Source organism: Rhincodon typus, chromosome 21, assembly GCF_021869965.1.
Source record: "Rhincodon typus isolate 14 chromosome 21, sRhiTyp1.1, whole genome shotgun sequence".
NCBI classification, from domain to species: domain Eukaryota; kingdom Metazoa; phylum Chordata; class Chondrichthyes; order Orectolobiformes; family Rhincodontidae; genus Rhincodon; species Rhincodon typus.
In genome coordinates, this window is record NC_063352.1 from 39,817,411 (window position 1) to 39,832,717 (window position 15,307).

Below are 15,307 nucleotides of genomic sequence, written 5' to 3' on the forward strand. Positions count from 1 at the left end.
CTCCAGAATCCATTGATTTTTGGAAAGTTATTGCCAATACATCCACCATCTCTGTAGCTACCTCTTTTCAGATCCTAGGATGTAAGCTATCAGAGCCAGGGGACTTCGTTGCCTTTAGCCCCATTGATTTGTCTAATACTACTTTAGTGATGGTGATGGTGCTTAATTCCTCCCCCCATTCTTTATTATTAACAATGTTCAAAGTATCTTCCAACATAAGGACTGATGCAAAATATCAGTTCAACTCCTTTGCCATTTCCTTGTTTCCCAAAACCTTCTCCCCAGATTAATTTTCTAAAGGGCCCATGCCCACTTTGACCTTTCTCTTCCACTTTGTATATTTAAAGAAGCTCTTATCGTCAATTTTTATATTTCTTACTAGTTTGCCCTTGTATTTTATTTTCTCTGTCCTTATTAGCTTTTTTTAATTCTTTGCTCGATTCTGAACTTATCCCTATCTTTGGGGCTATTGCTAACTTTGGCCTCATTGTATGCTTTTTCTTTCAACTTATTACTCTCCTCAACATCCTGGGTTAGCCATGGTTGGTTTATCCCACTCTCAGAATCTTTCTTCCTTACTGGGATGTATTTTTGCTAAGTCAAGAATTACCTCCTTAAATGTCTGCCCTGTTTGCTTACTGTCATTCCTGGGAACTTAATTTTCAAGGATATTTGACCTTTTGACGAGACAGGAGGGTTGGAAAGGTGGTAGAGTAGCACTGTTAATAAGAAATGAAATGAGGACAGTTGAGAGATAATCTAGACTTGGAAGATATCGGGTCCAATTGGGTGGAGATAAAAAAAAAAGAGCAAGAGAAAGAAGACATTGATAGGAGTATGTGTGGCCACTCTGTGGGAAGGCTATAAATCAACAAATAATAGGAGCGATTAAAAAGAAGAAAGTGATAATTATGGGTGACATTAATCTTCATGTAGATTGGGCTAATGAAATAAGAAAGGGTAGCTATATCAACAAATTCAGAGAGTACATTAGGGATAGCTTCCTAGAGCAATAAGTCATGGAGGCAACCTGGGAGCAGGCTATCTGATAATGGATAATGAGGCAGTTTTAATAAATGACCTACGAGTAAAAGATCCTCTAGGAAGTAGTGATCATGACATGGTAGAATTTAATGTTCAGTTCAAGAGTGAGAAACGTGGGTCAGAAACAATTGTATTCAATTTCAAGAAAGGGAATTCAATGAAAGGAGGATAGAATTAGCTAAAGTGAACTTGGGGGATAGATTTGATAAAATGTGGAGCTGGAGGAGCACAGCAGCTCAGACAGTATCAGAGGAGCAGGAAAGTTGACATTTCGGTGAGTGCTGAAGAAGGATTTGAACCCGAAACATTGACTTTCCTGCTCCTCTGATACTGTCTGACCTGCTGTGCTCCACCAGCTCCACATTTTATCAAATCTATCCGCCCAGTTCACTTCAGCTAATTCTATCCTCATTTCATTGCAATTACCTTTATTTAAATTAAATATAGTTGTTTCTAACCCATGTTTCTCACTCTTGAACTGCTTGTAACCAAGATTCCTTAGCAGCTATGTGATCATATATATTTACCTCAATTTTTGCCATTAGTTTAACTACCTTATTCCAAATGCTTCATGCATTATGTTACAAAGCCTTTAAGTTTGTTCTATTATCAAATTTCCAAGCACTTTTATCATTCCTTGATACAATATGACATTTAAACATTCTGTTCTCTTTATTTTCTGGTAACATTCAACCCCATCACTAACCTGCAATCCTACCTTTTCCTTTACCTTTGATTTTCTAATTTTCCACACACTGAACTCACGCCCCACTATTTACATTTATGACAATAAATCTGTTCAAATGGTTGAAAACATTACCCTAATCCAGTCATGATTCAATATGTGAAATACATTTTCCAATAGTTGGGCTAAAAGTTGGATAAGGACCAAGGTTGTATAGTGGTCACAGGGATTGTTAAATAGAATAAGTGTGGAGCTGGAAAAGCACAGCCAGTCAGTCAGCATCTGAGGAGCAGGAAAGTCAATGTTTTGAACTAAAACCCTTTGTCAAGACTCAGGACTTCATCCTGTCAAAGGGTTTCGGCCTGAAACGTGGACTTTCCTGCTCCTCAGATGCTGTCTGACTGGCTGTGCTTTTCCAGGTCCACATTTATTGGCTGTAGCTGCTAGTCCATACGGTCTCCGAGTTGCTAAATAGAATACCCCGTGTCCAGGCAAAGTGATGCAGGGAACACATAAATTTTCTGCTGCCTATGACTGTGACTGGCAGCTCAGTGATAAACAAGCAGCTGACTGGGTGCATGCTATGTTAAAGATCCAGGTGCTTGCATGGGCAGCATGAGTTACAGCAGGTCTGCGATTCCTAAAGAGGTATTTAGTCTGCAACAGCTGGTGAAACTGTTTGTGATAGGATCTCCGAGAAGAAATTAGAGCATGGATAGAGCAGATCAGTCAGAAAGCTCCTAGATTCTCTATTGCAATGCTGGAGAGATTAGGTCACTAAGGTTTTGGAGTAGATCTGTAGCTCGAGTTGTGGGTGTTGAGGTTGGTTGGCTCGCCGAGCTGATTTGTTGCTCTGCAGACGTTTCGTTACTGTGCTTGGTAACATCCTCAGTGCAGCCTCTGATGAAGCATCAGTGTGTTTTCCCGCCTGGTTTTTAAACTCTGGGGTCCATTGCGATGGATTGCCTCACTTCCGGGTTTCCTCCGTAGTGGAACGTGTATGGGGTCGAGTTCAATGTGTTTATTAATAGCATGCTTCGTGGAGTGCCATGCTTCCAGGAATTCTCGTGCATGTCTCTGCCTAGCCTGTCCCAGGATCTTGCTGTTGTCTCAGTCGAAGTCGTGGTTCTCCTTGTCTATGTGGATTGAGATGAGCGAGTATTGGTCGTGTCTTTTTGTAGCCAGTTGGTGTACACTTGTCATAGGGTTGATGTGGGCTTGTGCGCCACTCTGATGCCCAGTGGTCATAGAAGTCTGATGGTGAGTTCTGACGTGTTCCTGATGTAGGGTAGTGTGATGAGTGTGTCGGGGCGTGTAGAATCTTTCTGATGCTGTTCCTGTAGGACTCACCACAAGACTTCTACGACCGCTGGGCATCAGAGTGGCACAAAAACCCTACGACAAGTGCTCACCCGAATTAAATACCCACTCCCTGCCATGGACAGGACCAATGTCATCTACGAGATCCCCTGCAGAGACTGCGAGAAGCACTACATCGGACAAACAGGAAGGAAACTAACAACAAGAGTACATGAACACCAACTGACTACAAAAAGACACGACCAATACTCACTCATCTCAATCCACATAGACAAGGAGAACCACGACTTCGACTGGGACAACACCAAGATCCTGGGACAGGCTAGGCAGAGACAAGCACGAGAATTCCTGGAAGCATGGCACTCCACGAAGCATGCTATTAATAAACACATTGAACTCGACCCCATATACATTCCACTACGGAGGAAACCCGAAGTGAGGCAATCCATCGCAATGGACCCCAGAGTTTAAAAACCAGGCGGGGAAACATACTGACGCTTCATCAGAGGCTGCACTGAGGATGTTACCAAGCACGGAAATGAAACGTCTGCGGAACAACAAACCAGCTCGGCGAGCCAACCAACCTCGAGATTAGGTCAGATGTGAAAATAGGAAAACAGGTCATGTTCCCACAGAGGGGTTGTAGATGTTCCAAACATATACTATTAAGGGAACGGGAACAGGGAGTTATGGAAGTAGCGAGAACTAATAGGCACACACACAAAAATGCTTGTTGTATTGACAGTCTAACCACGGTTGTCATTGACAAGGAGAACAGAAGTCCATCTTTTACAGTGTGAAAGAAATAAACAACTCATTGACAGCACTTTTGAATCAAGCCATCATGCAGTGAGAGTGGCTGATGCCTCAGCTTTCAATGAAGCAGAGACATAAGCTGTACAAGGTCTCAATTCTACAGCAGAAGCTCAGCTGGAGTACAGACTCAGACTGCTGTATTCACTCCTCACAAAGCAATCTCCTTTCATTGACAAGACCAAATGCAGACTGGATGACAGTTTTGTGGAGCACCTACACCCAGTTCATAGACACAAAAACAAAAGTTGCTGGAAAAGCTCAGCAGGTCTGGCAGCACCTGTGAAGGAAAAAACAAAGAGTTAACATATTGGGTCCGGTGCCCATTCCTCAGAACTAGCTCATAGAATTGGACCCAACCTTCCAGTTACCATCTAATATTTCTGCCCTTGGCCTGTTACTGTGTGCCAACGAAGCTCAATACAAAGCTGAAGGAACAACACTTCTTTTCTGCTGGCACTTTACAGCCCTAGAGCTCTATATTTAGTTCTACAACTTCAGAATATGGCCTTTGCACTCTTTTTCCGACATCCATATGACAATGTGCTTCTAACGTTGTCCATACCTGGCAAGACAGATGGGCTTCTCAAAGGATGACCAACAATCTTCAACTGGTTTCTTGCAAATACACTTCCTCTTAGATCATGGAATGTGAAGCTAACAGTAACACTTGTAACATGATCCTGACTGACAGGAGCCAAGTCAACGCAGACCAGAAATAAAATTTCCTGAGCTGTATATCTCAGTATGGTATAATGCATTTAGATCTTGAAGCATTAACATGTTTATAGCTACTTGGAGAAGCTTGAATTGTACCATATTCATAAGATTAAATTAATTCCACAAAATTGTGATCAAAGTTGATCTAAGTACACCACTGCCAACTTTTTAACATTAATGAATCAACTCCAAATCTGCCAATTTTTAGGAGACACTAATTAATTTCGATATTGTGCATGCAGTTGGATTTGAAGTTCAGGTATAAAAGCACATCAGAAATCAAAATTAAATGTAACAAATACTTTTCCAGTGAAATTACTGGATACCTGCAGCTGGTTATTCTAAGTAATTTCGATGGTTATAGAACATGATACTTGCTGGTCAGGAATTAATCCAAGGTGACATTAATGTGTGCTATGTATTGTACAAATATTTTAGGCTGTGATGAAGCTATCGACATGAACGTTTTCTTCCTCCTCTTTTTGGAAAGAGCTCTGAAAACAAAAAAGGCTTCAATTATCTCGAGGGATTAGTATCATTCCAATTCATTTGTTACTAATGGCTACCCCAGTCTTATGTTATGCTTCCAGACCACAGTCAGTAACTTTAATTTCCTTTGAGCCACACTAAAGTAGGCAGGTTTGCAAGGCTGATAAAATTTGTGAACGGTCATATCACTTATTTTAAGCAAGAGATCAGGATTACTTGCTATGAACAAATTCTGCACATTTCCAAACAACTTAGACAATAAACTCTAGTCACGATTTTGTCAATTTTTCTCCCTGGCGTAAGTTTCCTGATGATGTTTCTACAGTTTGGGAAGATTGTTTTCAAAATACCGAAGTTTAATTTTCTTCTGTAAAATAGGCTGCTTTTATTATATCATCTTTATGTAGACATCCTTTTGACAGTACTTGGTAACACTGTCATGAATCAGATGATTGTGGGTTCAAGTCACGCTTGCTCTGAGCTGTGCGGCCACTGCTCTGCAGCCCATGCACTCTGATACACATGCCCATACTGTGCAGACACATTCATCTCTGGTTTCTCCACCTGCAGCCATGCACTAACCTTGGAAGTCCATGCAGCAGCTGGTGACATTAGAGAGAACATAGCTTCAAGGATCCCCGCAGACGTTGGCACACAAAATTTAAGATGACATTCCAATGCAAGACGGAGGAAATGCCTTATTGTTGGAGATGCTACCTTTCACTTGAGATGTTACACTGAGGGCCCATCTGCAATCTTACATAATGCAATAGGACACAGGAAACTATTTTGAAGTAACGCAAGTTTTCCATCCTCTCCTGTCCTGGTCAATACTTATCCATCAGCCAACATTACAAACAGATTATCTGGCCATATTTCATTGTTGTGTAATTGTGCTGTCTGCAGGATGAATGCATGTTTCCTCTAACAACGACAATACTTCAAAGGAGTGCTTAATTAGTGTTAAGGCATTTGGGACATCCAGCGCTCATGAAAGGCACTATGTACATACCAATTTTTTTTTGCCACATTGTCTCTCTTGGCATAAAAAGACAAATGGTCTGCTCCCAACATCCATAGAAAGATACCCACAACGCTTGATTCCCCAATTGATCAAGAATCTCCCTCAGCTTTAAACATGCACAACAGAACTCCTTGTCACAGAGAGTCAAAGACTCTCAACCCTCCAAGAGAAGAAATTCTTGCTCATTTCAGTCTTAATGCAATGTCTGGACAATTCTAAAAGCTGCGGGTTATATGTTAAAACCTAAAAAAAATTCTGCGGAATTAAGCTGATTTGCACTGAAGTGCTTTGAAGCATCTCAAGGACATGAACGGCATTATATAAAGGCAAGTGGTTTTTTTCTTTAGTTGGAGATGGCTCAGGTTATATAACTTACTTGGCTATTCACTAGCTAATTGATATTAAATCTGTGAAGCTTTTAGAGATGATTAAATCTCAAAATTAATAGCTAGATTTAAAACCGGCAATAAAAATCAGAAGCATCGATGAATGGAAATAGCATTTGGAGTGGAGATAGACAATTGCATTGGGCCATCTAATGTTAATGCTCATCATCGAACAAGAATGCCTTTAATAATAGCAAAAACAAATGCCAATTGTACCAAACTGTTTGACTACCATACAAGAGATTTATCATCAAAATAGACTTGAGCAAATCAAACCAATGAGCTGAATAATGGTGAATGAATTTTCATGCAAAAAACAGATAATTTATCTTTCCTAACCTGAAAGTATGTCCCAGTGCACAAGAATACATTAGCAAATATGCAAAAAATTATTGGCGATACATTAATAATCCAGCTGAAATTGTTATCAGCATAGCTAATTACCTAATGCAATGGTATTTGACTCCAGGTCAAACAACTAAGCTTTTAAGACATTTAGAAAGCTTCAAATTTCTTTCCTCCTTATTGGAATGTGAACCAGGAGGAGTGCTCCTGGTTCATTGCATTACTGCTGATAGCTAATTCCTTGTGCTCACACATCACATCACACCACTAGCTTCCAGCTTGCTTTTCCTCCCATGCTAAACACCTAACCACACCAACAAAGGAACTAAGGGCATTATTGCTAAGTTTGAGAATGACACAATGATATATGGAGGGCCAGGTATTTTCAAGGAAGTAGGAAGGCTACAGAAGGACTTGGACAGGCTAGGTGAGTGGGTAGATGGAATACAATGTGGGGAAATATGAGCTTATGCACTTTGATAGTAAGAATATGGGCATAGACTATTTTCTAAATAGGGAAAGGCTTCAGAAATCTGAAGCACAAAGGGACTCAGGATTCCTAGTTCAGGATTCTCTTAAGGTTAACATGCAGGTTCAGTTCGCAGTTGGGAAAGCAATAGCATTCATTCCAAGAGGGCTAGAATACATCAGCAGGAATGTACTGCCGACACTCTGGAAGGCTCTGGTCAGACCGTATTTGGAATATTATGAGCGGTTTTGGGCTAAATATCGAAGTAAGCTAGCCTTGGAGGGGGTCCAGAGGAGATTTACAAGTAAGATCCTAGAGTTGAAGGGCTTGTGATATGAGGCGGGAGTGCAGTGGATCAGGACTGTGGGTTTAGAAATTTAGTTTATGGAGTTTAGAAGGATTGGGGGAGGTAGGGGTGGAATTTCATTGAAACTTACAGAATACCGAGAGGCCTAGATAGAGTGCACACGGACAAGATGTTTCTGCCAGTAGGAGAGACTAGGATCCAAGGGCACAGACTCAGAGTGAAGAGGCGATCCTTTAGAACGGAGGTGAGGAGGAATTGCTTCAGCCAGAGAGTGGTTGATTTGTGGAACTTATTGCCATAGAGGGCTGTGTGTGCCAAGTCATTGAGTGCATTTAAGACAAAGATAGTTTTCTTGATTTGTAAGGGGATCAAAGGTTACAGGCAGGATGCTGGAAAATGGGTTTGAGAAACATATCAGCCATGATTGAAAGGTAGAGCAGACTCGATGGGTCAAATAGCCTAATTCTGCTCCTTTATCTGAAGGCATTATAAGGACAGGACCTACCTATATTATCCGTGTCACAGACCAACAGCTCTAGTCAGTGCCAGCAGCTTGACATTTCAATTCAAAGTAATGCCTAGCACCCACTTCAGGCACAAGTCCAATTGCTCATTTGTGTTCTCTTCAATGAAGAACTGGAGAATATTTGACTTTCCTCATAATGAATGGTTAGTGAATGAAACAAAGTTTTGAAGACTCACATTCCTGTGACTTAATGAACACACTATTAAGAATAACTGCGAATGTCCTTTGTTTTAATTAAAGAAAAAAAAAGAGTATTGTCCTATAAGAAGTCCATCATGATCAAGTTTCAGAAAAAAAGTGGTGTGTTCTGTTTTGAAATTACAGCCTAAAATTCCCAATAAGTGTTGCAAAAATTAACAGGGCAGCTGCGTGAATATCAGCAGCCAAGAATATAACAACTAATTTTGATAACCCTCTAAACAATGAGGAGATGCTGAACACCTGCCAGCAAGAAATGAAAATATCACTATAGCTAAATCAGCAAGTGCATGTACAAAACATACTAAATTATCATCGTGAACACCCTCTAACCTCAGTGTCTGATATTAGCATTATATTGTTGGCAGGATATGAAAAAATATAAATCTATGTATGGTCATGAATATAAAGTGTTTATTTTGTTAGTTGAGTAACAGATACCTTAAATATTTCACTTTATCCAGCAGGAAATTGGAAAATAGGTTAGGCATAGTGTTAATGTCACAGAACCAGTAGTGTTCTAATGTTCTGAGGACATGGATTTGAATCTCACCATGGCAAATGGTGAAATCTGAATTCAATAAACATCTGAAATTTCAAAAAAGTAGTCTCATGGCAACTGTGTAATCATTACTGATTGCCATAAGAACCCATCTGGTTCACTAATTTCCTTTAGGAAAGGAAAGCTGTCATTGTTACCTGGGGTCTGGCTTACATGTGACTCCAGATCCATTGCGAATTGGTTTACTCTTCCCTCTGGGTAATTACAGATAGGTAATAAATGCTGGCCTAGCCAGCAATGCCTATATCTCATGAATGAATAAAAAAAAACTCACTTTCATAAAGCCTTTATTGAAAAAGGTCATTTCATTTTTGATTGTTTTAATTTTAAAATGTTATTGAGGTATGACTTTAAGATTACTGGCTTTGGTACTATTTGATGCTGGAAGCTCAATATATTTTAATAAGTTCATTATAATGGCCTGCAAACTGAATTTAAATACAAAATGTCAATCAAATTTTAAAGAAAAGTATCCTTAATTAAAAATTCTGTTATTCGGTCAGTGGAAAGAATTGTTTCATTGAAAAGATAAATAGACAAGAAAATTAACTTTACCATAGCAATTTGTTCAGGTAGAAATACCTAGTCTCCCACCATCGTATGTAACTGCTTCTTATTTGACCTCATTACCATATGTTCTTTCTATGTTATTCACTTTTTGCTGTCTTACCACCTGACGCAAGTCCTAAATTTGCCTTTAACGAATGCACATCTATTTATCTTAGCATCAAGATTTATTTCGGAATTGAGTTTCACAAATAATTTTTTGTGTATTTTACTACTTTTATGTACCCTTATCCGTTCTCCTGTCAACCTTTTAAGGTTGGTGCACCAAAGTATCTTCAATCTTTTCTCACAATCTAATTTTCTGAAACTCGAGATCAGTTTGTGGTTTTCGGCTCTAATCAAAGTTTAGAAACTTTGCTTGTAAGATCGTGCATGTTTTGATGCCGAGTTTGTGTTCACTAACATTAATGGATGGCAAATCATGAGCTGAGAAAAATATTAGAAAACGTCAAAGGCAACATTCAAAAGCAAGTTGAAAATTAATTCACCCTTTTGTAACTAATTTGTAAATACTTTTTATTTTTTCTCACCGTTTCTCCTCTAGACTTGTTTTCATGCCATATGCACTGTCTAACTGCCTAAAAAGCAGGTGCATAGCTCCTCTCAGGCCTCCAGTACTCTTGAGATAATATAGGAGGACATTTAGCTCAGAGGCTAAGCCGGTGGCTCAGTGTAATATCAGAAGTCTAGTTTTAATTCCCTTTCTGGCTGAGGTAGACTTGGACCTGCCTCCTCGCTGACCTCGATGTAGAAAATGACAGCAAATCACAACTGACAAAAATGGCCAAAAAAAATAGCTCAGATGTAGCATCAGATGATGAGCTGAGGACATGCCTTTGTTGCAGCATACATCACATGACATGGGATAACAGCATTTAAGGATGCCTTTGGGAAACAAGTTGGACTGAAGTGTCTGTTTCCATGCTGTACATCTTAGTAATCTTTGTCTTCTCTAGCAGGGCAAAGTATTGCCTGACAACAGTACAACCGAGATAAATAAATCAGGATACAATGAAACGTTAGTGTGTGCTTTTTAATGTAATTCAATTGAATGCTCCACTTGGCACCTAAACACATAATAAGCCACAGAATTAATCAAAAGTATTTTATATTTCTTTCAATTAGCATTTAGCTCAGTCAGAATGTTGCTCTGTCAATCATCATACAGTTATTTTGTTTCTTTTCTTTTGCTCAGTCTGTAACTCCCTCTCAGATGATAACTTTCTGTGTTTCAGTTGCTATCAATAACCATCCTGTCACACTTTCTCCTGGTCATTATGTAGCTCTTCCTCTGTCAGAGTGTAACTTGTTCATTGTCCTCTTTCTTTCTCTCTTAAGAACTTGAACTCTGGTATTGACTAGATGTATTCTTATGCTCCCACATTATTTTTTTTTCTTTCCAGTGGAGTGCTATGGCTTTATACTGAGCCCTCAGTTCCTTAATGTTGCCACCAACAAGGTTCCTTGCCTAATAACATAATTAACCATGGTTGCTGGATTCAGTGTAATAGTAACATTTGCATAATAGTAAGCACAGTCCATAATTTAAAGACTTTTTCACATTTATCACAAATCCTAAAAAATCCCTATGACTGAATTACAGTTAATGGTGATGAATATCAGTCATTCCATAAGTGAGAGAACTTCTAAATATTTAAAGGTACATGTAAGCACGTTTCTGATTAAGCATCTTTTAAACAGGGAAAACTTAAACCTAGCCTCAAATCCTCTTCAATTGTATACGTGTTCAAAACATGATGCCCAATCATACGCAGACTTATTTTAATCCAATCCAACCCTCTGCTGTGTTCATCCAGCCCTGCACCTTGTTGTCTCGGATTCTCCAGCATCTGCAGTTCCTACTATCTCTGATTCTATTTATTACTTTAACTGGTGATTTACTACTCAACACTGAAGTGTAATTCCTGTAATTAGCAATTCAAATTGCTACTTAGCTCTAAGAATTAGAAAAGTAATTGTAATGGATCACAACAACAATTTTAGAATTAGCATTTAGTACATGAAAATGTTATTATTAAAGGGACAATTCAACCTTGGATGTTTTTGCATATTCCTTTTCAGCAAGATATTGAATGATATTTTTCAGTGATCAGCAAACTTTCCTTCACTCTTAATTGATTTTACAGGTTGCTGGGTGCAGTCTCAAACAGATTGCTACTTCAACCCTTTTCTATGAAAGAAGGGAGCTCCACATTTCTGAGTGGAGAGTCCAATCAGGGCCCTCTCAGGAATATAGTGGCACACTTCCATTCTGACAGTTTCATAGCACAGAACTGTCAAACCATGCTCCATTTTCAAAGCAGTTAGCTTCTGTATTCTGAAATTTAAAGGTCCCGATAGGCATAATGACAGCTGTCAAACTGTAAGTGCTTAGTGTGACATCACAGTGCTGGGAGCCCAAAGACGCATACAAATTTCTGGAAGTTCAGGAATAATGTTCTATGTGCTTACTCATCCCTCACAAAGCCTCAGACCCATAGTGTTACCAGCACTGATGCACAGAAACGTAGGTGCAGGAGTGGGCTATTCGGCCTGCTTCATCAACCTAGATCATGGCTTATAATCACGTCAACGCCATTCTCCCACATTATCCTTGGATCCCTTGCTTACACTAATATCAAAAAACTATTCATTTGTTTAAATGTGTTTAATAACTGAACTTCCACAGCCTTCTGAGGTAGAGATTTCCAAAGATTCACCACCTTCTGACAAGATGTTACTCCTCATCACAGTCCCAAATAGCTTGTGTATTATTCTAAGACCCCACAGCCAGGGGAAATATTCTGTATCTACTGACTATCTCTTTCAGAATTTTATATGTTTCCGTGAAATCACCTTTCATTCTAAAAGTCCAGAACATATAGGCCCGGCCTCCTCAATCTCCCTTCATAGGGAAATCCCACAATCCCAAGAATCAGTGTGGTGAAACTCTGCTGGATTCCCTCTATGACAGGTACACCTTTTCTTAGGCAAAGGGCCCAAAATTGCACAAAACGCTTCAGGTTTGATCTCATCATTTTTTGACACAATTGAGGCACAACTTATTTCCTCCTGTACTCAAACCCTCTTGTGATAAAAGTGAAGTATTTGCCTTCTGAATTGCTTGCAGTTAGGGCTTTTTAAGAAAATGAGCTGCTGGTATTTGCATAGAAGCCAGAAGTGCCTCATCTCCGTCTCTTTTATCCTTGCAGATGAGAAAGCCCAGACAAGAAGGGTTCTCTACTTCCACACCATTGCCGGCATGGATTGCTACCCAGAACTAATGTGAGAAAGGTAGGCTAGGCATCCCTTGTAAAGATGAGGTTTAGAAACTGGAAATCATAGATTAAGGGGGTGAGTCGCACACCAGCCAGTCTGATAGCATGTTGAAAACTTAGCTGCATTAGGAAAAAAAAAAATCAGCACTTTCACCCACAGATGCAAGCATCAAGGCGCAAAAACTGAATTCCATATCATCACAGGGCTAAGTGCTACCACAACAGACCTCAGAGAAAGCAGCATCACATCTTACACCCTCAACCAGCAGAGACAATTATCTTGGTGGGTCCTCACAGGCTGTTGCCAAATAGCACTTCACCTTGTTCACAGTCAACATCTCTTTGAATCACCTTATTATGCAGAGCGCAGCAGACTTCATTTCACGTAAACCATGTTAGAGTGCCTGTCCAAGCACCAGATTTCCACAGTCAGAAATCTGGTGGTCTGATCAATGTTTGTCTTTAACTTTAGCATCTAATGTTGGGTTCTCACAGATAGTGAACGGCCATTGCTTCGAGGGATATTCCTTGCACTTAAGAATACATCAATAGAGTTTGGTGATTTGAATGAACAGCTAATCAAGCGTAGAAGTGACTGGTTGAAAAAAATCTTACAGCTACCAAGAAACCGAGCATACACATGGAGGAAGCTCTTGTTGTAATTGATCATCATCTGTAAGTTGCTTTACCTCTAGTCTGTTCTCTTTTATGTGTCCACTTAATTCCTTTGGCTGACCATGGAGTGTCTAACCACTCCCATGCAGTAGTTCTGCCCATGTCCAGCTTGCAGCTTGTGTGCTCACATCAAAACCTGACCAAATTCTCAATAAACTTTTTAAATCAAATTACATTCATTAGTAGATTAGGTGGGTTTACAGGGCCCTCCTCCAAGCCAAAGTGATCTCATGATAGCCAGAGACCATGCAGCTGTGTGGATGCGCTAGGAGGTCTGGAACTTATCACTCACCCCACATCATGGAAACATAGGAGATGTGGCTTTTTTTTCAAAAAGCGGTCAGAATTTTCTGAGAGTCAGAAGTTGGCAGACATGCAGGTAGTTTCGAATGAAAATTGATCACTTCAGCCTGAGAGATCAAGTTATCTTATTTACGTAATCTAGTAAATTACGATAACACTTGAACAGTTATAAAATATCAAATACTGTTATTAGTCAAAGTATTGTAGACTCTTATTATAAATCTCATACGTGAATGAATCATGAGAGGAATTATATTCTAGTCTGATTCCCATTCATGTTCCGGATCTCGAATAAATTAACTGATCGGGTGAATATTGGACCTTGAGGGAAAGGAATTATTGACCATGGGAATTCTGAACTCATCACCCACCCTTCTCTTGGATTAAAAAGGTATAAGGGAGTAACAGAGGATGCAAACCTTCTACAGAGGAAGAAGATAAAATTGAATTTGACTGTAAAATTGTGAAAGTTTCAGCTTTTAACTCCGTATTGAGAATCTCCAACAATAACTCACTTCGAACCCAATTGTATTAATTGATTTTCAAAATCCATGGATTGTCATTATAAGTGGTTTTGGTACTCATGACATCAGATTGTCTCTGAAACTGCAATCCTGGGTTGCAACCTATAACACTGCATCTCAGCCTATTTTCATCCATCTGATTTTGTTAACAATTTTAATGGCTGTGGGAAGCTCCCTACAGTTTCTGGAAAATGCACACAACTGAAAACAATTGTGCACCTCAATTTTTTCTTCAACGTCTTGTACAGTTTCACTCTCTATACAAAGAGATTAATTTGCTGTTTGTGGGCAAGGAAATACATTAATTAGCTGCCATGTTTGCATACAAAAAAAGTGACTGCATATCAATTGGATCAATTCACGCACAAGTTGGTCCTTCAGGTGCAAGATTCTCAACTTTGACACCACCACAATTCTTGTTCATTTCTGCTTTGTGTTCCATTGGAGTGCATACCCATCTAAATTCATTACTGAAATCTCAATCGAGCTTATAACCAAAAAGAAAATATAGGGTTGTATTTACATTTTGTAATGTGACCAGAATAAAAACGGTTATGTTCTACAATGTATATGCCCTCCCTCCGTTAGTCCATCCAGGTTGCATAAAACAATAAACATACCACAAAATCATTAATTTTACATGATTGATTTTGAAAAGTTTCTGAATGATGCAGTAAGTTGTTATATAAACACAATATTTCCCATAGTCTGAACATTTGATACTAACTTTGAAGACACATTTGTTCATTCATTGTGGCACAGTAAGTAGTGTCCTTGTCTCAGAGCTAGAAACGCTGCGTTCAAGTCATACTTTATGACTTAATGGCCAAGAAGTGTAAATTTCTGTAAATCCTTCCAGTATACAAATGGCAATGGTAAGAGCAGTACAGATGCCTGGTCAGCAATGTAATGGTAAGAAATTTGTGTCTCCATTATCGTTATCCATAGCCCCAAGGTTACAACATGATATAAAAGTGCAAGAGATAACCAGGTGTAGAGCTGGCTGAACACAGCAGGCCAAGCAGCATCAGAGGAGCAGGAAAGCTGACGTTTCGGGCCTAGACCCTTCTTC

General features: G+C 39.4%; 1 protein-coding gene across 1 annotated transcript in view; it reads right to left on the reverse strand.

The window, feature by feature from the left end:
• radil (Ras association and DIL domains) overlaps positions 1 to 15,307 on the reverse strand; it is a 116,181-nt gene that overhangs the window by 46,142 nt on the left and 54,732 nt on the right. The window contains exon 9 of the mRNA XM_048609742.1: positions 9,249 to 9,316. Within this exon, the coding sequence (XP_048465699.1) occupies positions 9,249 to 9,316 (68 nt within the window). The remainder of the gene's footprint in view (positions 1 to 9,248; positions 9,317 to 15,307) is intronic.